The sequence below is a fragment of the Perognathus longimembris genome, chromosome 3 (assembly GCF_023159225.1).
Source record: "Perognathus longimembris pacificus isolate PPM17 chromosome 3, ASM2315922v1, whole genome shotgun sequence".
NCBI classification, from domain to species: domain Eukaryota; kingdom Metazoa; phylum Chordata; class Mammalia; order Rodentia; family Heteromyidae; genus Perognathus; species Perognathus longimembris.
The window spans coordinates 71,770,583-71,795,233 of record NC_063163.1 but is presented as its reverse complement, the minus strand read 5'-3'; the positions used below and the strand labels follow the sequence as shown (position 1 = coordinate 71,795,233).

At 46.2% G+C, this 24,651-nt stretch overlaps 1 protein-coding gene across 5 annotated transcripts; it reads left to right on the top strand.

Moving 5' to 3' along the window:
• The first annotated feature begins 3,118 nt into the window (after positions 1-3,118).
• LOC125348741 (zinc finger protein 561-like) lies at positions 3,119-17,216 on the top strand. Of its 5 annotated transcripts, none has more exons than XM_048342258.1 (8): positions 3,119-3,193; positions 3,517-3,575; positions 8,605-8,671; positions 9,861-9,949; positions 12,032-12,158; positions 12,858-12,938; positions 14,360-14,439; positions 15,747-17,216. In XM_048342258.1, exons 3-8 carry the CDS (start codon positions 8,647-8,649, stop codon positions 17,121-17,123), a joined length of 1,779 nt encoding a protein of 592 aa, XP_048198215.1. In that variant the 5' UTR covers positions 3,119-3,193; positions 3,517-3,575; positions 8,605-8,646; the 3' UTR covers positions 17,124-17,216. The 5 variants fall into 5 exon arrangements, with proteins under 5 accessions (XP_048198215.1, XP_048198213.1, XP_048198217.1 ...); XM_048342256.1 differs by having other exon boundaries at positions 3,124-3,193; positions 8,522-8,671; XM_048342260.1 differs by lacking the exon at positions 8,605-8,671 and having other exon boundaries at positions 3,124-3,193.
• The last annotated feature ends 7,435 nt before the right edge of the window (positions 17,217-24,651 follow it).

Sequence of the window (24,651 nt, the reverse complement as noted above, 5' to 3'; positions counted from 1 at the left end):
CATGATATTTAATATCTGATATCCTCCAGGCTGAGACCCTGAGGATCTTGGCTCAAAGCCATCTCAGGAAGAAAAGACCAGGAGACTCCATCTCAAGTTAACAAGCAAAATGGAAGAGGCTGTGTGACAGAGGACAGACCCAGAGGCTCAAGTGGTAGAGCATCAGCTGTGAGAGAAAAAGCTGAGAGCATGAGGTCCTGTCCTAATACCGGCACTACAAAAAGTACTATTGGGTACAGCAGAAGATGCAAAAAATGGGCTCAAATTTGAGTTTCCTAAGACTGATTTGGTAATGCACACCAACAGTTGAAACATGTTAGTGAGCCATTATCAACATAACTATAATGCCACACGACACCCAATTAAAACTGCAGCAAACATGATCCTGGGAAAGAAGAAGCTGCACTATTGAAAAATGTAGTTATTTTGTAACATGGAGTAGGGGAGGTGTCCTCTGTTTTTCTGTGTGTGTGGTTTTTTTTTTGCCAGTCATGGGGCTTGAACTCAGGGCCTGAGCACTATTCCTGGCTTCTTTTTGCTCAAGGCTAGCACTCTACCACTTTCGTCACAGCACCACTTCCGGCTTTTTCTATATATGTGATGCTGAGGAATCGATCCCAGGGCTTCACGTATGTGAGGCAAGCACTCTATCACTAGGCCATATTCCCAGTCCACCTCTTGCTCTTTTAAGTCACCAGAAATGAAAAACAATGAGCGAGAGAGCAAGAGCGAGAGCGAGAGAGACAAGCATACATTTGAAAGGAAGAAAAAAAAACCCAAAATCTGAGTGTACAAAAACTATCTTTTTTACTACTTGGATTGTAGTTCGAAGCCAGCCCGGGCAGAAAATCTCTCCCAAACTCCATCTCCCAACTAACCAGCGAAGAGCCAGGCTGGAAGCATGGCTCAAAAGACTGATCTCTAACCAGCAAAATGCTGGAAGTGGAGCTGTGGCTCAAGTGGTAGAGTACTAGCCTCTAACAGAAGTGCTCAGGGACAGTGCCCAGGCCTTGAGTTCAAATCCTGTGAATGCCAACGGGGGCAAGCCATCCCAAGCAACAAGCACCTAGACCATTGGGACTCAGCCAGTTCCAGGAACAAGGATCATGGAGTGGAGTAAGAGGAAAATGATCACATCCTAAATGGAGTCACTTTGTCTCGCCCTTTCAAAATTAATCAGAGCTGGGGGATCAAGAGATAGTAGCTTGTCCATCTAATGTCCATGCCTGTGTATAAGAACTAGCCAAGTCATCCACTTTTTAATTTTGTGCCCTAAGCCCTTCCTTTTGCCTTAATTTTTTTTTTTTTGTCCAGCTCCTGCCTCATGAGACTTCTTCCAGGCTTCATTCAAGGACTGGCATCTACCACAAAGGGACCCTGCCTTCTCCAGGAGGGGCCACATTCCTGCCTTTTACCCCTAATGCCGATGCCCTTTGCCAACAGGAAGCAGCCAGAGAGAGTGTTCGTCCTTTTTCATAACTATTAAAAGGAAGGAATGTAAGGTCCGTCCCTGGAGGGCTCCATGCAGATGACCCGCGGCCCGTCCCCCCATTAAGTCTCCACCAGTTACCTGGGTAACCAGCAGACCTGGAGGCATTTGCCTCCCCTTTTCCTGAGGTCACATCCTAATCCACCTGGCCACAGCCCTTGCCCCTGCCCTAGATATAAGGCAAGTCTGGGTGGGGGTCACCCCTTCTCTCCCTTCTTTCTGGCCATGGATCATCTCGGCCACAGGCCAGCAGTTCGGTAAAAAACTTTCTCTCCTGAAGAAAAAAAAAACAAAAAAACCCTACTTTTTAAATATTGAAAATACAACAGAATCAACCATTACAGTTTTAAGCATGTTACAAAAAGAAGTAGAAGGGCTGGGGATATGGCCTAGTGGCAAGAGCGCTTGCCTCCTATACATGAAGCCCTGAGTTCGATTCCCCAGCACCACATATACAGAAAATGGCCAGAAGTGGCGCTGTGGCTCAAGTGGCAGAGCCCTAGCCCTGAGCAAAAAGAAGCCAGGGACAGTGCTCAGACCCTGAGTCCAAGGCCCAGGACTGGCAAAAAAAAAAAAAAAAAAAAAGAAGTAGAAATAAACCTTTTGTTCGTTTTTGTACCAGTACTGGGGCTTGAATTCAGGAGCTGGGGCTGTCCCTTAGCTTTTTTTTTTTCCAGTCCTGGGGCTTGAACTCAGGGCTTGAGCACTGTTCCTGGCTTCTTTTTTGCTCAAGGCTAGCACTCTGCCACTTGAGCCACAGCGCCACTGCCGGCCATTTTGTATATATGTGGTGCTGAGGAATCCAGGGCTTCAAGTATAGGAGGCAAGCACTCTTGCCAATAGGCCATATTCCCAGCCCTGTCCTTTAGCTTTTTTCCATGCAAGGCTGGCATTCTACCCCTGGAGCCACAGTTCCACTTCCAGCTTTTTGGGGGTAATTCATTGGAGATGAAAGAGTCATAGACTTTTCCTGCCTAAGGCATGATTTTGAACCCAATGATCCTCAGATCTCAGCCTCCAGATTAGTTTAAACAGACATCGGAGTTACCAGCGCAGGGCTTTGAAATAAAAAAAAAATAAGTTAAAGATAGGCTGCTATTGATTGGAGGAGACAGGACATTCCATGGGGTCGGCAGATTTAGCAACGTGACAGCAGATTACTGGGAGGCCCCTGGAAAGCATGGGGAGAGGCAGGAAAAGCTTCTGTCAGCATCCCCAAGGGCCATCCGTAGCCGCGCCGCCCCCGTCCCACCCCCCCCAGCCCCGGGCCATCATCCTCACTTCACCCTTATCCTCGCCCCAGGGGTTTCTCCATCCACACAGTGTGCGGTCCAGGGCACGCCCACTCCTCAGACCACGCCCATAAAAAGCCCGCCCCCGCCCAGTCTGGAGCCGCCTTCCTCGGCCACGTTCTAACCGCCACTTGGCCTCTTTCAGCCTCCAGTCTCCCTCCAGTGAGCCCACCCTCTGGATGGGGGAGAATCCTGCTCACTCCCTTCCCTAGACTCCCATACACACATCGGAGACAACTAAAAGAAAAGCCTCCGCTTGAAAAGGTGCAGCGTCGCTGACGCCCGGGGGCCGGAAGCGGACGTGACGTCACAGACCCGCCCCTTCCCCTCCGCTGCCGTTCGCCCCGCCCCCTGGGCTCGGCTGTCGGAACGCTGCCCTCCGCGGTGGTCGCGGGTCTCCAGCGGGGCCTTGGTGAGGCTGAGTGGGTGAAAAGGGGGAGGGGAGGCACGAGTTCAGCCCGAGATGACGGAAGGAATCTCTTCCGAGAGGCCTGACGCGTCCGGATCCCGTCTCCCGGGGCTGCAGGTCCCCCCAGCCTCTGGTGTGCCCACCATGTCTGAGGAGCCTCTTAGGCCGTCCACCTCACCCCACACACCTTATACCCCAACACCCCACAGCTGGGTGCTCGGGCGGGAAGTGAGATCCTGGCTCGTCCTCTACGGCTTCGCCGTCACCCTTCTACTAAAGCCTTCACTGTAAACTTGCACAAATTTTTATTTCTTCCCCCTCTCAAGGAATTGAATTGCCTGGGTTAGAGTCTGGTGGAATCGGTCCGCGTCCTCCAAGTTCCAAGGTAGGTCAGGAGAACCTCCGCTCTCTCATTTTCATAGGAATGAATGCTTCATCGGAATATTTCGCTTTCTCTGTATGTCCTGCCTTTAATAGGGACGTATTGCATTCTAGTAAGAAGATAAATAACTTTTCTTTGGAAGTTTGTAGGTTGCATGATGCCTTTTTGTAAATACAGATACGCAGATACTTTTTTTTTGGTGCCAGTCCTGGGGCTTGGACTCAGGGTCTGAGCACTGGCCCTGGCTTCTTTTTTGCTCAAGGCTAACACTCTACCACTTGAGCCACAGCACCACTTCTGGCCTTTTCTGTTTATGTGGTGCTGAGGAATCAAACCCAGGGCTTCATGCATGCTAGGCAAGCACTCTACCACTAAGCCACATTCCCTGGGCAGAGACTTTAAACTGGACTCTTTATTGCAGAAAATCAAGGATACTAAGCAATTCTCTCTTTTGTGTTTGTGTGTGTGCTTGTGTTGGGGATGGAACTCAGGGCCTCATGCATGCTAAGGAACCCTTTGCCACATTCCTACCCCAACACTAAGCTATGCTAGGCCTCCACTTCTCCAAGACTTCTGGGAGAAAGATTGGAGGCTTTGTTAGGCTACTAGTGATGAAATTATCGGTTGGCTTTTTGTTTAGAAAAGTAAATACATTTTCTGGTGAACTGTTTGAGAGTCAGTTGAAAAATTTTTGTTTTGTTTTGTTTTTTGGCCAGTCCTGAGGCTTGGACTCAGGGCCTGAGCACTGTCCCTGGCTTCTTTTTGCTCAAGGCTAGCACTCTGCCACTTGAGCCACAGCGCCACTTCTGGCCATTTTCTGTATATGTGGTGCTGGGGAATCGAACCCAGGGCCTCATGTATATGAGGCAGGCACTCTTGCCACTAGGCCATATCCCCAGCCCCTCAGTTGAAAAATTTTAAGCATGATCTGGGCACCACACTGGTGGCTCCATCCTACCTACAAATGAGGCTGAGACCTAGAAAGAAGAGTCTGTAAGACTGTTTCAAATAACAACCAGAAAGCTGGAAGTAGCTGGACACTACAGTGGTTTACACCTGTAATTCTACCTACTCAGGAGGCTGAGATCTGAAAGATCTAGTTTAGTTTTGAAGCCAACTTGATCAGGAAAGTCCATGAGAATCTTAATCTCCCACTGACCAGCAGAAAGCTGAAAGTGGAGCTGTGGCTCAAGTTAAAAAAAAAAGAAAAATTAATTATTAGTCTTAGGAAATGTTTGTGTTTATCAATCATCAAAGCCTCTTTGAATGGCTTTTAGTTCAGTTTGGGGTTCTGCCTACAGACTAGGACTACATTTTCCTGAGGTAATGTTCTAGTCCATTCTAGAAGTTACTAGCCTGTGTGAGACCTTATAGCCACCAGCTTGTGTAGGGTTGTGGACTCACTCCACAGTAGATGAGGGGCCACTTTCCTGCAGTGTGGACTCTGAAGAGAAGCTTTGGCCTTGGCTGGACATTCTCCCATGTTACCTTCCATATTTGCCTTTTTTTTTTCCAGTACTGGAGTTTGGACTCACAGCCTCATACTGCTAGGCTAGCATTCTACCATTTGAGCTCCATCTCCTCTTCTGGCTCTTTGGTGGTTAATTGGAGATAAGAATCTCATGGACTTTTCTGTCCCCGGCTGGCTTTGAACTACAATCCTCAGGTCTCAGACTCTTGAGAAGCTAGTACTACAGCCACTGGTGTCTGGCATATTTATTTTGCTTTTTTTTTTTTTACTTTTTGGTAGTGCTGGAGTTTGGACTCAATGACTTCATACTTGTTGGACAGGTGTACTTCCACCTGAAGCATGCCCAGCAGAAATTTCCATCCTTTAATGTTTGTCTAAGGTTCCCACTACTGGGAAAAGGTGTGTGTGCGCACATGCACCCGCGTGCTAGTTCTGGGGCTTGAACCCAGGGCCTGGGCACGATTCCTGAGCTTTATTTTGCTCAAGGCTAGCACTTTACCACTTGAGCCATAGAGCTCTTCCAGCTTTTTCTGAATAGTTTACTAGAGTCTCATGGACTTTGTTGCCCAGGCTGGCTTTAAGCTGCAGTCCTTACAACTCAGCCTCCTGAGTAGCAAAGATTACATGTATGAGCCACCAGCATCTGCTTTGGCAAACATTTTGCTTTTATGTTTTGTGGTTCTGGGGATGTATCCTAGGGCCTCATGTGCTATGCAAGCACTTACCAACTGACCTCCTTTCCCCCAGCCCTGCTGACAAAAATTACCATGTTCAGGACCAAGAAGAACTATTTAAACAAACCAGTGTTTTAGGGTGTGGTGGCTCACACCTGTAATCCCAGCTTGGCAGGCAGAGATTAGGATGATTGTAGTTCCAGGCCAACTGGAGCAAAAATTTAGGTGATATCCTTTCTCAACAAAAAGTCTGTGGGTGGTAATGTGTGTTTGTCACCATGGCCACCAGGGAGGGCTGAGGAGGATTGAGGTTCAGGTTCCAACAACAACAACAACAAAAAAAGCCAAAAGGGTTGGGAGAATGGCTCAAGACTAAAATTGTAAATTAGCCTGGAATATTTGTGTTAAAATATGTAAAATAAATATACATATATACCTATACACACATAAATATATATCAGGCACTGGTGGCTCACTCCTATAACCCTAGCTATTCAGTATGCTGAGAGGTGAGGATTGCAGTTCACAGCCAACCTGGGCAGGAAAGCCCATGAGACTCTTGTCTCCAATTAACCACCGAAAAGCCAGAAATGAAGCTGTGGCTCAAAGTGGTAGAATGAGTGACATAGCTTTGAGTAAAAAAGCTCTGTGAGGGCTGGGAATATGGCCTAGTGGTAAAATGCTTACCTCCTATACGTGAAGCCCTGGGTTCGATTCCTGAGCACTATGTATATAGAAAAAGCCGGAAGTGGCGCTGTGGCTCAAGTGGTAGAGTGCTAGCCTTGAGCAAAAAGAAGCCAGGGACAGTGCTCAGGCCATGAGTCCAAGGCCCAGGACTGGCCAAAAAAAAAAGAACTTCCAGGTGCTGGTGGCTCACACCTATAATCCTAGCTATTCGGGAGGCTGAGATCTGAGGATTACAGTTCAAAGCCAGCCAGGACAGGAAAGTCCAAGAGACCCTTGTTTCCAATTAACCACCAGAAAACCGGAAGTGAGCTGTGGCTTAAGTGGTAGAGTGCTAGCCTTGAGCAAAAGAGCACAGGGAGAGTGCCCAGGGCCCGAGTTCAAGCCCCATCACCAACAAGAAAAAAACCCAAAAAACAAGGGCTGAGGATGTTTAGTGTACACTTGCTAAGCATGTGTAAGCCTCTGGATTCACTTTTCAACACTACAAAAAAAAAAGTATGCAAATGCCATGATGACAGGTATTGTGTCATGGCCTGGCTACTGGGAAGTTGAGTCTGGGCCCAGAACCAGAATGCGTTCCCCTGAAGATTAATTGTAGGGGTTTTGTGGAGCTAGCCTATAACCGGGGCATCCTGTGGCAGGCCTGGCCAGGCCCTGCAGTGAATCATTAAGTTTGGCTTCTACTTTTAGCAGATCAAGCCCATATATCACTGTCGATGGGATCTTGGAAAGTGCAGTCCAGATCATTGAACCATTAATCTGCCTCAATTCCCAGACACTGTGGCATGGAGCAAGCTTCCACTGATACTGGGGAAAGAAACTGACGTCTCTTGTAACTGAGTGAGTTACGGTCACCACATCGCCATACTGCCTTTGCTTCCTTCCTTTCTTCTAGTCATTGGCACGCACAGCCATTCTTGAACCACAGCTCCACTTCCGGCTTCTTACTGGTTAATTGGAGATATGAGTCTCACAGACTTTCCTGCCCAGACTGGCTTTGCACCAGGATCCTCAGATCTCAGCCTCCTGAGTTGCTAGGATTATAGGCATGAGCCTGCTTTTTTTTTTTTTTTTTTTTCACCTAACAGTATTGAGTTGTGGGCTTGGCCTCACATTTGCTCAGCTGGTACACTACCACTTGATCCCCTAGGCTCAGCTTTGCTTTTTGCTAGTTAGTTTGCAGAGAGTCTCATGTGTTTTTCTGTCCATGATCCTTTGGATCTTTGCCTCCGTGGCTAGGGTGACAAGTATGAGCCCCCAGCTCCCAACTGGATCTGGATGAGAGATAGAGTCTTGCTGTGTAGCCCAGGTTGGCCTGCATCTCACGATCCTTCTGTCTGCACCTCCCTGTACAGATACTACAGCTGTGTACTGCCATACCCTGCCCTTAGTCCCCTTTTTACAGATGTCTTTGTTACCAATCTTGTTTTTCTGCATCCTTGGCCATCCAGGCCAACATTGGTAAGTATTCACGAGTCAGTGCATGCAAGCAGCACTAGCCAGCCATGGGTACTGCTTGGCTCCCAGCCACTTGGGTCATTTTGTACTGTGGGGTCTCTGCACAGCGAGCCTGCATGCTTCACCTCTTCTCACAAGGCAGCAGGCTGTTCATCTCATGACGGCCAGGAGGTAGGGGGAGAAAAGCCATAGGACAGGGCCAAACCAAGCCCAACTCTTAGGAGCCACATCCCCCAGTGACCTACTCCCTTCAAGTAGTCCCTACCCTGCCAGGTCCCAGTGGCTCAGGCCTATCATCCTAGCTACTCAGGAGGGTGAGATTTGAGGATCATGGTTCAAAGCCAGCCTAGGGCAGGAAAGTCTGTGGTACACTTATCTCTAATCACCGAAAGGTCAGAAGGAGAGATGTGGCTCAAGTGGTAGAGCACTAGCTGTGCAAGGACAACCCCTAGGTCCACAGTTCAAGCCCCAGGACCTGCGTGTGTGTGTGTGTGTGTGTGTGTGTGTGTGTGTGTGTGTGCGCGCGCACACATACACACAAAGTCAACTGATGTAATGCTATGGTTCATGAGTAGACAATATTAGTTTCAGGGAGCAAGCACCCATATGTGATGTTTGATGACTGACATTTGCTGTTGCTGACCACTGATTGTGAACAGGACTCCATGTTACCCTGAATGCAGAGGAATGGGGGATGCCACTGTCCACTTGGACTCATAAGCTGTGTTTACCTTGGCCCCAGGGAAGGGAGTGTGTGGGCTCCTTGGACCACTAGCCTCAGAGGATGGCAGCCATCGATCTCTGCCATGGTAAGTCCCCCTTGTGGTCTCCCCTGCACAGTAGTCCATGGGTGGGGCCTGGGCAGCTCTGCAGCTGCTTCCTTTCTCAAGAGCTGAATGGGAGCCCTATAATCCTAGCCATTCAGGAGGCTGAGATCTGTGGATCATGGTTCAAAGCCAGCTCAGGCAGGAAAGGCTCTGAGACTCTTAATCTCCAATTAATCACTGAAAAGCTGGAAGTGGAGTTGTGGTTCAAGTGGTAGAGCACTAGCCTTGAGCACAGAAGCTAAGGAATAGTGCCAGGGTCCCGAGTTCAAGACAATACCACCATACACACACACACACACACACACACACACACACACACATGCATGCATATGTGCACGCATACATGCACATGCATTCACATGCACATGAACACAGACAAAACTACTGAATGGGGTACAGAATGTTTGTGGCTCAGGCCCCTCCATGGACTTTTGACTGAGGTACTGTGCATTGGTCCTGAGTTCTAGCACTGTGGGAAAATGGTGTCTCATTTTCAGGACATAGGTTTCTTTGTCATGAAATAGGAATGGTACCTTGTTCTCTGCTTTCTGGCTCATGGCCAGAGGGGACTACTGCGGGACTTTACAGCAATAGTGTGTAGTTGTAGTTTTTGTAGTTTTGTCAGTGCAGGATTGCAGGAGAAATCCAGCCAGATACAGTCATCCAGATGCAGTGACTTCATGGCTGGTGAATGTGGGAATTAAAGGGCTGCTCTGGAGCTGGGTGCTGGTGGCCACACCTGTAATCCTAGCTACTCAGGAGGCTGAGATCTGAGGATCATATTTTGAGGCCAGCCTGGGCAGGAAAGCCTGTGAGACTCTTATCTCCAGTAAACTACTCAGAAAAGCTGGAAGTGGTGGTTAATTGGAGGTCAGAGTCTCACAGATGTTCCTTCCCTGGGCTGGCTTCAAACCAATTCTCAGATCTCAGCCTTCTGAGTAGCTAGGATGACAGGTATGAGCCATGAGGTGCCTGGTGTCCATAAGATTCTTATCTCCAGTAAACCCCTAAAAAGCCAGAATGGGAGCTGTGGTTGAAGGGGTAAGTGCTAGCCTTGAGGGAAAGTTTCCAGGAGAGTGCCCAGGCCCTGAATTCAAGCCCCAGGACTGCCCCACCCCTAAAAAAAAAAAAGGCCCCTCTGAGTTCTGACACCCTTTGTGTTTCCCTCCAGGCTTTGTTTCCAGAGAGGCTGTCCACATCTATGAAGAGGAGTCAGTGGCAGATGGGACAGTGGCTGACTGCCAGGAAAGCTATTCCCAGGTACAAGCAAAGGCGTGAATCTACAGAGCCAAATCTTTCCTTCCACAAGCTAGACATGTTCCTTCTGGATATACTGGTCTCCACAGAGTTCCTTTATTTTCATCCTGTACTGGGGTTTGAACTCTGGGCCTTGCATTCCGTTGCTCTACCACTTGGGGCATGTCCTCAGCCCCCCCCCCTTTTTTTGGGGGGGCCAGTCCTGGGCCTTGGACTCAGGGCCTGAGCATGGTCCCTGGCTTCTTTCCGCTCAAGGCTAGCACTCTGCCACCTGAGCCACAGTGCCTCTTCTGGCCATTTTCCATATATGTGGTGCTGGGGAATCGAACTGAGAGCTTCATGTGTAGGAGGCAAACACTCTTGCCACTAGGCCATATTCCCAGCCCCCTCAGCCCTTTTTGCTTTAGTTATTTTTTTCAGATAGGATCTTGCATGTTGAGCTTGTGTCAGCCTTGGACCGTGATCCTCTTACTTGTATGTCCTGTGTAGCTGGAATTGTAGTTGTCTGCTGCCACCCCCAGCTTGTTTGTTGGGATGATGGGGGTGTGTGTGTCTTCCTAACTTTTTATCCTGGATAGCTTTGACATGCAGTCAGAGCTAGTGATCTCTACCTCCCAACTAGCTAAGATTAAAGGCATCAACTACCACTCCTGGCCAGAATTTCTTAAAGGAAATACAATTTTACTGAAAGGACTGAGTCTGTAGTTGAATTTCTCCAGGGAGCTCAGCCTTACATTGGCTTCAAAAAATTCATGCCAGTCATGATGTGATATTTGATGGCTACGTTCAATGTTGATAGAGTTCCATAGAACCCTGCATACAGAGGAATGGAAAATGGGCATGTCTGTCTCGATTGTTAGTAATTCATAATTTGTCTTGTGGTTCTGGGGATCGAACCCAGGATTATATCCATGCTAGGTAAAGCTGTATACCACTGAGGAACAAACTATCTAGCATCTATCTATCTATCTATCTATCTATCTATCTATCTATCTATCTTCTATCTATCTGTTTGCCTATCTATCAATCTCTATCTGGCTTCTATTTATCTGTTTATCATGTATTTATCATCTGTCCATGAGTATATATTAGATATTTATCATCTTTCAATCAGTCAGTCAGTCTGTTTATCTGTCTGTCCACCTGTCTGTCTGCCTGTTTGTCCGCCTGTCTTATCTGTCTTCTATTTTTGAGCCCGGATCTGGCCATATATACTAGCCTGGAACTGGCTTTGTAATCCAGCGTAGCCTCAGCCTCCCGAGTGCAGTGCTGGGATTACAGGAATATTCTACCATCCCTGGCTCCTCCTAGTTACTAATTAGTTTTAAGCCTCATGTGACATATCTTGCTTCTTCTGTTTTTTTTTTTTTTTTTTTTTGGTGATGGTACTGAGGCTTGAACTCAGGGTCTTGAGTTCTTGCTTGGCTTTTTCACTGAAGGCCAGTGCTCTACCACTCGAGCCACACTCCCATGTTTTTTGTTGTCCTGTGCTTGGACACGACAATAGGTAGCAATGCAGATGACAATGTCTTTGTGTTTAAGGGTTTAGTCCTTAAATTTCCCAAATACCTGAGTGTGCTCAGAAATTGCTACAATAGAGAAACAGGACGTGGGCTCCCAGCCTGGTTGTACTGCAGTAAAGTCATGTTTAGAGGTGCTGCTAGCTGGGTGTTGGTGGCTCGTGCTTATAATCCTAGCTACTCAGAAGGTGGGGATCTGAGGATTGTGGTTCGAAGCTAGCCCAGGCAGGAAAGCCCATTAGACTCTTATATTCATTGAACTACTAGGAAACTGGGAGTGGAGCTGTGACTCAAGGTACTAGCCTTGAGTGAAAAAAGGTAAGGGACAGCTCCCAGGCTGTGAGTTCAAGCCCTAGTACCAGTACAAAAGCAAAAAGCTACAGGAGTGCTATTAAAGATGTGAAGGTAGGAGGCCATAGTGAGTAAGCTTAAAGGAGCCCTTAGCCTGATAGATCCCTGAGTAAGGATTTGGGGAGATTTTGGAGCCACGTCAAGGCATTTTTTCTCCTCCATGAACACCCATAGAGCTTGGCTCACAGCAGTGTGTGTGTGTGTGATTGTTTAGGAGTGTGTGACCTTTGATGATGTGGCTGTGGAATTCACCCCGGAAGAGTGGACTTTGCTGGACTCAGCTCAGAGAGCCCTGTACCGGGACGTGATGTTGGAGAACTACAAGAACCTGGCGGCATTGGGTAGGCTGCGTCCTTCCTTCTCACCTGCCCTAGAACCTACTGGGGGACATTCTGGTCTGAACACAGTGAGAAGTAACAAAGACACAGTGGAACTTAATGACCCTGCCTCCTTAGCTTTCCTCTTGCCAGGATTATAGGCATGTGTTACCATTCCACACAAAGTAGATCCGTTTTGTCAGTATTCATCTGTCTGTGTGTTTGTGAGGGGGTGGAGCTCTACCACTAAACTCCACACCCCTGCCCCTGGAATTAAAAGTCTTTGTGCTTTGGCTGGTCACCCGTGGCTTATGCCTGTAATCCTAGCTACTCAGGAGGCTGAGATCTGAGGATTACAGTTCAAAACCAGCCTAGCCTGGTCAGGAACGTTCATTAGACTCTTATCTCCGTTTAACCAGAGAACCATAAGTGGTGCTGTGGCTCAAGTGGTAAAGCGCTAGCCTTGAGCCGAAGAGCTCAGGGACAGCGCCCAGGCCCAGAGTTCAAGTCCCAAGACCACCAAAAAAAAGTCTTTGTCCTTTATAAGTGTAGATAGCAGAAATCAGCCTGCATTTGGCTGAGTAAGCATCTGACCCCTGGGCTGTAACCCTAGCCCCTAGTATGTGCCTTTGCACACATTTGGAATGGGTGTCTTTGCTTTGGATGGGCCTGCAGTTACCCTCCATGAGCCTCTGCTATTCTTGTGTCGTTCCAACCACACAGGGTATCAGTTCTTCATGCCTCATGTGATCCTCTGGTTAACACAAGAAGCACTGGGACCCATGGAAAGTGCAGGAATTCAGGGTGAGTATCTATGAATGAGTTCCTCTGGTGTTGTGTCCATTGTTGATGTTTCTCCAGATGGAGTTTGTGTGAGGAGATCAAAGCCATTGTCTGCTCAACCCTCTGATCTGCCTTTACACAGCTACCTGGTCTGTCCCTACTGGGGAACCCTGTGGACTGCTTTTCCAGATCTTTCTTTTTTTTTTTTTTTTTGGCCAGTCCTGGGCCTTGGACTCAGGGCCTGAGCACTGTCCCTGGCTTCTTTTTGCTCAAGGCTAGCACTCTGCCACTTGAGCCACAGCGCCACTTCTGGCCATTTTCTGTATATGTGGTGCTGGGGAATCGAACCCAGGGCCTCATGTATACGAGGCAAGCTCTCTTGCCACTAGGCCATATCCCCAGCCCAGATCTTTCTTTTTAATCATCTCCATTTTCACTTTTTTTTTTTTTTTTTTCATTTTGCCAGTCCTTGGGCTTGAACTCAGGGCTTAGGCACTGTCCCTGAGCTTCTTTTGCTCAGGCCAACACTTTTCCATTTGCCACAGTGACTCTTCCGGCTTTTTCTTTTTATGTGGTACTGAGGAATTGAACCCAGGGATTCATGCATGCTAGGTAAGCACTCTGCCACTAAGTCACATTCCCAACTCCCACTTCCGCTTTCATAGACTCAGTTTGTGTGAACTTACTAACATGTTGACAGCTCCTCTCCCCTGTTTTTCCCCTGCATTGCTGAGAAGGTAACCTTGAGCCTGTGCATACAACATAGGCTCTCAATTACAGAACCACAGTCTCTGGTGCTATTACCAAATTCTTAATTTTTTTTTTTTTGTTGTTGTTGGTTGTGGGACTTTAACTCAGCCTTGGCACTGTCTCTGAGCTCTTTTGCTCAAGGCTAGTAGTCTACCACTTTGAGCCACAGCATTGCTTCCATTTTTCTTGTTTTTCATTGGAGATAAGTCTCGTGAACTTTCCTGTCCAGGCTGGCTTTGAACTACAATCCTGACTCACCTTTCTGACTAGCTAGGATTACAAGCATGAGCCACAGGTGCCCAGCTCCCAGTTTGGTTTTGAACTGTGATTCTCAGATCAGCTTCCTGAGTAGGATTTATAGCATGAACCATCTGTCTCCAGTTTGCCAAATCTTTAGCAAAATACTCAAGCATATCTGTCCCTTTCTTCTCTTCCCATTCCCCTTCTTTCCCCTTTCTTCTCCTTTTCTCTGAATAGAATTCATTCAGTACTTCTAGCTGGACTTGAACTTAATCCTCCTGCTTCAGCCTCCCAAGTGATAGGATTACAAGTGTGTATGCACCACTTGTGGCCTACTCTTTCTCTTATGTCTAATTTCCCAAACAAGAACAAATCACCCTTATCACTTTAACTCCTTCTGCTTGCCATTGATTTCTATTAGCCCTGATGTTTTTCTTTTCGTTTGACTTCAGAATTAGAAGAACAACCTAGAACCTGTGGATCAGAGGCTCAGAATTGTTTTAGGATATCAGCTTCCAGTGGGATACAAATGGTAAGGTCAGCAAAGGGGATTTCTCCCCCTTCCCCCCCAAAAGACAATTATTTTCTTGGAATTCCTTTGTGAGGAGTACTATGTAGCTGGTAGGACACAGCACTGACTCTGGACAGGTGCTGAGCACTGAGTGTTTGGTGATACCGTAAAGCTAGCATGATTGGTGCTATAAACTTAGTGTGGAGTGATGTTGTAAATCTAACATGAAGTGGTACTGTAAACCTAGCATAGCCAGGCACCAGTGGTTTACGCCTGTAATCCTGTCTACTCAGGAGGCTGAGATCTCAGGATCATGGTTTAAAATCAGCCTATGCAGGAAAGTCCATGAGATTCTTTTTTTTTTTGGCCAGTCCTGGGCCTTGGACTCAGGGCCTGAGCACTGTCCCTGGCTTGTTTTTGCTCAAGGCTAGCACTCTGCCACTTGAGCCACAGCGCCACTCCTGGCCATTTTCTATATATGTGTGCTGGGGAATTGAACCTAGGACCTCCTGTATACGAGACGAGCATTCTTGCCACTAGGCCATATCTCCAGCCCTCCATGAGATTCTTATGTCCAATTAACTATTAAAAAAAAAAAGTTTGGGCTGGGAATATGACTTAGCGGTAGAGTCCTTGCCTTGAATGCATGAAGCCCTGGGTTCGATTCCTCAGCACCACATAAACAGAAAAAGCTGGAAGTGGAGCTGTGGCTCAAGTGGTAGAGTGCTTGAGCAAAAAGGAAGCCAGGGACAGTGCTCCTGCCTAGAGTCCAAGCCCCAGGACTGGCAAAAAATAAAATAAAATAAAACAAAAAAAGTTAGAGGTAGAGCTGTGGCTCAAGTGGTAGAGTGCTGGCCTTGAGCAAAAAAGCTGAGGGACAGCAGCCAGGCCCCGAGTTCATGCCCCAGAATTTAACACAGGCACATAGACACACAGACACACACACACACACGTACACACGTACACATATACCTTAACAAAATCAAAACAAACTAGCATAAAACCAGAATTGACACAGATACACAGGCACACACACAGCTTAACAACAAAATAAAAGCAAACTAGCATTAAACCACTACTTGATAGTTCTGCAAATACTAATATACATGAGAATTTTATGAGAATTTACACACTCTCATTAGTTACAGCCAGAATCACTGGATTTTGCCCAAGAGCTCCATCCACTTTGAAAGGAATGAAGAGCTCAGGGAATGATAGCATGTAAGCAGAAGTGCCATGGTGACCACCCAAATATTTCTGCCCTCAGGTGGTAAAGTGTATGTGTATGCTTGCCCAGTGCCTTAATCCCACCCATCCTTCATCCACAGGCAAGCAGCTTCCCCAGAGTGGATCTGGGTGACCCTCCGCTATGTGCAGAAGGCTTAGGTGGACAGTTGTGCCTTAATAGACCTGTGAGAAGGGAGAATCAAGGGTTCGTGTCTGAGGGCAACTGGTGTGGAAAACATACGCTTTCTTTGCTCAAGTCAACCCATCCAAGACAGAACGAATCTGAGTTTCATCAGTGTGGAAATCTCTTGGGCCTTTCCCAGAATAGTATATACCAGAGAAGAGAGAAGAGTGAAAAACCCTTTGAGTGTACAGATTGTGGTGACGCCTTTTTTAACCAGGCCTACCTTCCGCCAGATACAAGGACTGAGGATAGAGATCTTCATGAGTGGGAAAAATATGGGAATAGATTCCTTCACTCCAACTTGGCTGTGCGACTTCCTGTTCTCAGCATGAGAAAACCCTACAAGTGCGAGGACTATGGGAAGTATTTCACCTGCCTTCAAAACCCCATGGGACTCTGCCCAGGAGACAAAGTCTGTGAGTGCAAGCAGTGTTGGGGAGCACTCAGCATCTCCACACACCTTTCCCAGTATGTGAGCCTTCATCCTCGTGCCCATGAGAAATCCACAACGTGTCAGGAATGTGGGAAGTCCTTTGCTAATTTCTCCCGCCTCTCTGCCCATGTGAAAACCCACAGTGGAGAAAAACCCTTCGTGTGTAAGGAGTGTGGGAAATCCTTTAAAAACATCTCGTACCTCAACGATCATGTCCGGATCCATACAGGAGTCAAGTCATACAAGTGTGTGGAGTGTGGGAAAGCGTTCTTGCGGTGGTCAGGCTTGACCGAGCATGTCCGAGTTCACACTGGAGAGAAGCCCTACGAGTGTAAGGAGTGTGGCAAAGCATTCTCACGATCCACGCAGCTCACCGAGCACTTGCGGACGCACACTGGCATCAAACCCTATGAGTGCAAGGAGTGTGGGAAAGCCTTCACACAGTATTCAGGCCTCGCCACCCATGTCCGCATCCACAGCGGAGAGAAGCCCTTCGCCTGCAAGGAGTGTGGCAAGGCCTTCACCAGGACTTCTGGCCTCATCCACCACGTCAGGACCCACACCGGGGAGAAGCCATTCGAATGCACTCACTGTGGGAAAACCTTTATCACCTCATCCCACCGCACGAAGCATCTGAAAATCCACAGCGGGGAAAAGCCGTTCGTGTGCAATATCTGTGGGAAAGCATTCATCTACTCCACGTCGCTCAACATCCACATGCGCACGCACACGGGTGAAAAACCCTACATCTGCAAGGAGTGCGGGAAAGCCTTTGCGGTGTACTCCCGCCTTCGGAAACACGCGAGGGTCCACACTGTCGAGAAGCCCTATGAATGTCAGGGCCTGGGGGTCGCCATTTAGCCCACCTGCTGCCACCTTTCAATGCCAACGGTGTCACCAAAGAGTATCAGATTATTATTATTGCTAGTCCTGGGGCTTGAACTCCAGGCTTGGGCACTGCCCCTTAGCTTTTGTGCTCAAGGCTAGCACTCTGCCATGTGAGCCACAGCTCCACTTCTGGCTTTTCTTTTCTTTTTTTTTTTTTTAATGGTTCATTGTAGATAAAGAGTCTCATGAGTTTTCCTGCCCAGGCTGGCTTGGAACCATGATCTTTACATCTTAGCCCCCTGAGTAGCTAGGATGACAGGTGTGAGCCACCAGTGCCTGGCTAGTTTAAATTAGTCTTCACTGCCTTATGTGGTTTATAGCAGCTGACTGCTCTTAGATACCATCCTGATTGGCTGAAATAAGATCTTTCAGTTCCCTCTGGAACTCTTTTGTAGTTTTTAATCTTTGGGGCATTGCTGGGGATTGAACCCAAGGGACTCACACATACTCGGCAAGTACCCTACCACTGACCTACCTGCCTGGCCTTCCTCCCTGGAACCTATTTATAGCACTTGTCTGAATGCTTAGGGCTTGGGCCATGTAAGGTAAGTGGAGCCGATCTGGTCCTGTCATTGGGTAGTATTGCTAGTGTGGCTTGTTTGCATGGCATTTTTCAGCAGCCAAGGTGCTCCAGGACTTGGGGATTCCTGAAAGATGCTTGCATCTCAGACCCCATTGATCCTACTGAGCATGCCTGGAAGGAAGCAAGCCATGCCTATCCTCAATGGCTAATCCATCCTCCCAGCCAGTTATCCCTGCTCCCTTCTTAGAAGTCCATGTTTTGTGTGTGTGCGGGTCCTGAGGCTTGAACTCAAGGCCTGGGCCCTGTCACTGAACTTTTACTCAAGGCATGAGCATTGACACCTGAATGACCGTTCCACTTGCACTTTCTTTGGCTTTTTTGATAGTTAATTGGTGATAATAGGCTTGCAAGCTTTCTTGCCTGGGCTAACTTTGAACTGTGATCCTCAGATCAGAGCTGTCTGAGTAGCTAGGATTACTGGTGTAAGCCATCAGCTTGTGGCCAAAGCCTATTCTTGTCCCACCTTTGGGGTCCATTTGTGGCTTAAGTGGCATTGTCTGCCAGTGTAATCCAGTCTCCAGCACTCATTTTTGTTGACATTGCCGACTTAATCCAGGAAACATATCCATGACCTTTGTCAGGTGCTTGCTTAGCCCTTCCATCAGCATTACCCTTAACACATTTCTCTGGGTTTTGCAATACAGATAGCAAAGTTTTCCAGGTATCCAAGTTCTGCTTTGGTGCTGGTCCTGGGGCTTGAATTCAGGGCCTTTCCCTGTCCCTTAGCTTTCTGCTCAAGGGTAGCACTCTGTCCCTTGAGACTCAGCTCCACTTCTGGCTTTTAGTTGGCTAACTGGAGTTAAGAGTCTTAGGAACTTTTCTGCTTGGGTGAACCTCAGTCCTCAGGTCTCAGCTTCTTGAGTAGCTAGGATTACAGGCATGAGCCACCAATGCCTGGTTGGTTCTCTTTTTTGTATTTTACTAAAATCTGTTCCTTCAACACTGTGGATCGCAAATGAAATTTTGATTTTATCATTCTCAAGTCCTACCTTCCACAAAATTCAAGAGTACAATTCTGCCACTGAATATCAACCAAGGATTGCCTTCTGTGTTTCTGTTTGTGTGTGTGTGCCTGCGTGTGTGTGCATGCGTGCAAGTGCATGCATACACCAGTACTAGGCTGGAACTCAGGGCTTGCTTGATCATTGCTGGTGCTGTACCACTTGGTTCATATCTCCAGTTCTGGCTTTTTGCTGGTTAATTGGAGATAAGAATCTCTTGAGTTTGTTTGCTCCCACTGGCTTTGAACTGTGATCCTCAGATTCCAGCCTCTTAAATAGCTGAGATTACAGGTGTGAGCCACCAGTGTCCAGCCTCTTTATTTTCTAATAACATCTTCTAGATTTCCAGGTGAACTCTTACCAGAGTACCCTTGACCTATTATCCAAGTTTCAAACCTTGCACATTTTTAGGTAGTTTTTACTGCAGTACCAAAATCTGTGGTATTTTCAGGTTAGGTTGCCAAAACAAAAACCAACTGGCTTATAAACTCATCTTAAATTTCCCTTCTCCTCTCCCCATCCTTCCTCTCTCTGCCAATAAAATATATGGCTGAAGGTTTAATTAAGTGGCACAGGCACAGCGCTTGCCTAGTATTCATAAGGCTGAGTTTGGTCCCAAATACTGGGCTGGGAGTAAAAAGTACACAAGTTAACTTTTACCTTTTTTTGGGGGGTGGGGGGTGGTTTGGGGGCTTGAACTTGGGATCTGGGCATTGTTCCTGAGCTCTGTTTGCTAATGGCTAGAGCTCTACCATTTTGAGTCACAATGACACTTCCAGTTTTCTGGTGGTTAGTTGGAGATAAGAGTTTCACAAACTTTCCTGCCTGTACTGGCTTTAAACCATGATCCTCAGATTTCAGCTTCCTGAGTAGCTAGGATTACAGGTGTAAACCACCAGCACCCCACAAGGAACTAGTTTTCTGTCCTTTGCTCTATTTCTTCTTCTTCTTTTTTTTTTTTTGGTGCCATCCCAGAGCTTGGACTTGGGGCCTGGGCACTACTCTGACCTTCTTTTGCTCAAGGCTGGCACTCTGTCATGTGAGCCACAGCTCCACTTCTGGCTTTTTGGTGGTTAATTGGAGATAAAAGTATCACAGACTTTCTTGCCCAGTTTGGCTTCAAACTTTGATCCTCAGATCTCAGCCTCCTGAATAGCTGAGAATACAGGTGTGAACCACTGGTACCCAGCCTCATTGCCTGTCTTATTTGGGGTATTTTTAAGATTTTTCTTCCCCAGTCTTTGCATAATTACATTTGCTGGCATTTCATGTCCATGAGGCTCAATTTCTCTGGGATTTAGTCATTGCTTTCCTAGCATCCTTTGTGGTGATACCCATCTGACAACACTCAAGTCCTCCAACTGTAGGTGGTCTTCTATGTCTAAGAAATACTTGAATGAGTCAATGAGTGAAAGGGCTCAAATAAATGTGCTCATTTATTGACTAGGGTTATTTATTGGCTTAATGTTAGCCTCACATTTCTAGTTATACTCGGACATGCGGAATTGGTTTTAGTTTTTTCTTTTTTTGGCAGAGCTGGGGATCAAGCTCAGGGCCTCACACATTGAGACAAGCACTCTGCTACTAAGTTTTGTCCCTAGCCTGCTGGATCCTTTTGTAAAGTACTTGGTTATGTTTACTAACACATAATAAAAGATTTTTCCATAAATAAGTTTGAATAACATTGGTATTTTTGTTTGTGGTGACACTGGGTTTTGAACTCATGACTCACTTGAGTCATGGCCCTGTGTAGTTTTTCTTATATAACCATGTAAGAGCATGGTTAGTTTGGACAAACCTCTAGGTTCAATTCCTAGCATCATGAAAATAAAAGTGAACTGAATGGTACTTAGATGTACATTATTACAGTGTTATATACTGCCTGGAGGTATAATCCAATTTGTTTTCTATTTTTTTGACATGTATATTTGTTCTCATCTGGAGTAATTGTTACTGTTTTGGGTCCCCCCTTTCTCTACTGGTTTTAAGCTATTTGTTCAATTGCCTTTTATAGTTATAGGACAAGGACCATTTCTAGTATTATCTTAAACAGTATATTTTTCTAGGCATGTTTCATGTTCACATGAATAGCAAAAAATAATATTTTTTAATGCTTCTGGTTGTATAATTAAATTTTACCTTGGGTCTTTTTTTGTCTTCTGCAGTGTTTCTTTTTGTGTTTTATCCCAAGTGCTAATCTTGGTAGAAGTATTTAGTTTTGTGATTTTTTAAAAGAAGAGTATTTGTCTGGAAAGCCCAGCATGGTAACACACTCTTGTAATCTCAGCACTCAAGAGGCTAAGGCATGAAGATTGGAAGGTCAAGGCCAGCTTGGGCTACATGGCAAAACTATATGTAAACAAAAAAAAACAGGTATATCTATCTATAGATGGAATTGGGGCCTGGTAAGTGGTTTGGAAAGAAAAAAGATAACCCTTTGTCTTGAAATTTTTAACCTTTCTAATGTTTTTTATTCAATTGATTCTATGAACTGTCAGCTTGCTTTTATTGCTTAGTCTTTCAGTACTCTTTGTGTATGTGTCTTTATTTTTTTGGTGGGGAAGTTGCCAGTTGTCAAATCTAAGACTTTGTATCTTTCTGTACATACTTTAGTTTGAGTTAAAAAAACTTCTAAATGGGCTGGGGATATAGCCTAGTGGCAAGAGCACTTGCCTCATATACATGAAGCCCTGGGTTCGATTCCCCAGCACCACATATACAGAAAATGGCCAGAAGTGGTGCTGTGACTCAAGTGGCAGACTGCCAGCCTTGAGCAAAAAGAAGCCAGGGACAGTGCTCAGGCCCTGAGTCCAAGGCCCAGGACTGGCAAAACAACAACAACAACAAAAAAAACAACTTCTAAATACTTGAAAAACTCCCAACTAACAATTCTTTTCCCTTGAAGACCTTAGTCCATTACATATAATGTAATCAGTAATAAGTTTGGATTAATTTGTACCGTCTTGTGTTTCCCGCATTTGCCTCATTGGGCTCCTCTCTTTGGGGGTAATATTTTTCCTTGAAATTTTACTCCTGATGCTTGAAATTTATAGACTCCATTATTTTCTAGTTGCTTTCCTAAGCCATTAAATTCATTTTAATAATGTAAGTTATAAATATTGTGTCTTTCTGACTAAGTGCACTAGCTCTGCATAGATGCCCATCATCTTTCCTGAGTATTCTGCACACTCACATGTAAGTGTATCCTCACAGAATCCAATAAACAGATCAAAGTGGAAAAAAACAACATACCCCAGACCAGCATATCCTGTGCGATTACAGACCGATACCAATTCTTGTGGCATTGTGCATCTGAAGGAGGAATGTGGTACTGCATGCCTGTAATCTCAGCACTTGGGAGGCTGAGGCAGGAGGACAGAATTTCAGTTCAGCCCAGACTACAATAGAGTCCTTGTCTCTAAAAACAAGAAAGTGTAGTCTGTTTCCTTTTCTCTGCTATATTGGCTGTGATTTGCATTGGTCAATGGGAATGAGAACTGAGCTCTGTAAGTTCAGCCTCAAGTGGCTCATGGGAATAACTGTTGTAACAGGAGCTGTAATTAAGTTTTAGGTCCCATTGTTACAAACAAACATCAAATGATAACACATACATTTTTGGTGGCAGGCCTGGGGTTTGAACTCAGGGTCTGGCCATGTGCCTGTGCTTTTTTTGCTCAAGGCTCGTGCTCTACCACTTGAAGCCACTTCCAGCTTTTTGAAGGTTAATTACAGATAAGTGTTGTCTCAGCCAGGTGCTTGCGGCTCATACCTGTAATCCTAGCTACTCCAGGAGGCTGAGATCTGAGGATTAAGGTTCAAAGCCAGCCTGGGCAGGAAACTCCATAAGACTCTTACCTTCAATTAGCCACTAAAAAGCTAGAAGTGGAGGTGTGGCTCAAGTGGTGGAGTGCCAGCCTTTGAGCAAAAAAGCTAAGGAACACTGTCTTGGCCCTGAGTTCATGCTCAAGGACCAGTATAAATCACACACAATCCAGTCATTCTGAACTACTGAGAGCAAGATACAAAACTATATGGCAATATGTATTTATTTATTTTTGTCAGTCATGGGGCTTGAACTCAGCCTGGACGCTGTCCCTGAGCTCTTCAGCTCAAGGGACAGCTCTACCACTTGAGTCACAGAGCCACTTCCGGTTTTCTGGTGGTTAACTGGAGATGAGTCTTACAGACTTTCTTGCCTGGGCTGGCTTTGAACCATAATCCTCAGATCTCAGCCTCCTGAGTAGCTAGGATCACAGGCGTGAGCCAACAGCACCCAGCTTAGACAGCAGTTTTCATAGCACCATGATTTACAATACTGATCATTTGAAACAGTTCAAGAAAGCAATTTTATTGACTCAGGGCCTGGTTGCTGTCTCTGAGCTCTTGCTCAAGGTTAGTTTTCTTCTGTCACTTTGAACCAGAACTCCACTTTCAGTTTTCTGGTTGTTACTTGGAAGATGAGTCTCATGGGTTTTTCCTGCCTGGGCTGGCTTTGAACTGTGATCCTCAGCTGTCAGCCTCCTGAGTAGTTAGGATTTCAGGTGTGAGGCGCCAGCACCTGGTGCGATTTTATTTCTTTTGCCATACAGAGTGCTTGCTTTGTAGATCCTTCTATGTAGCCTAATACCACTAAAATAATTCCTGCACTCCAAGTGTCTGATGCCTTTCCAGTCTTTCTGACCTGGAAACTCCCTAAGAAATTGTTGAGCATCATTACAAAAGCCCTTTCCTGAATCCTCTCTGCTGAGTCCTGGTCCTTGAGTCCTGACCTTGAAGTCAAGTCCTGTGGACTGACAGATCCCAGTTGTGCAGGACGAACCCCACCAGCTCATGGGTCAAAGCTCTGCCCAAATAAAGCTTGTGTGCTACTGCCATCTGCTGGTCATATCTTTATTAAGCAGATAAGAAATCACTTTTCCATACATAGGTGTTTCATTTTTTCACATTTAGATTCCTTGATGCATTTGGAGTTTATTTTATGCATCATGAGGTATAGATTGTGTGTGTGTGTGTGGGGGTGTGCGGCACGCACGCCGGTCCTGGGAGTTGAATTCAGGGCCTGAGTGTTGTCCCTAAGCATTTGTGCTCAAGGCTAACGCTCTACCACTTGAGCCATAGCTCCACTTCCAGTTTTCTGGTGGTTAATTGGAGATAAAAGTCTCACAGAGTTTCTTGCCCAAGCTGGTTTTGAACTGCGATCCTCACAGCTAAAATTAAAATTAAAAAAAACCTATCAGGGCTGGGGATATAGTCTAGTGGCAAGAGTGCCTGCCTCGGATACACGAGGCCCTAGGTTCGATTCCCCAGCACCACATATACAGAAAACGGCCAGAAGCGGCGCTGTGGCTCAAGTGGCAGAATGCTAGCCTTGAGCGGGAAGAAGACAGGGACAGTGCTCAGGCCCTGAGTCCAAGGCCCAGGACAGGCCAAAAAAAAAAAAAACCTATCAGCTAAGTAAAGGAAGTCCATGTTCATGGATTGGAATACTTAATAATATAATAGCAAGTTGGTCTACAGATTAAATGTACTCTCTACCAAAATTTCAGCAGATGACAAGAGTCTTTGTCACTACTTTTATGGTTCTTTCTGGTTGCCATGTGGCATACTGGCATAGATCCAACTGGTCCCTGCTAGGCCAGCAGAGGAGAAACTTCTTAGTTTATAGTCCACAAAGATAAAGAATCCTCAAAGGTAAACAAACATTAGAGTTGGAACAGAAATTCGGTTAGATCATTTAGGATACGATTAGTGGAGAGTAACAGTATATGTAGGAACTTACTGCATACTCATGAAATATCAAATTAGTAAGTGAAAGATTTCACTGACCATCTTTCTGGAGGTATAAAAAGAATTGGACCCACTGCCTACACAACAAACCAAAATCATTCACACAAGAGTGAAAGATTCTACATGTTTT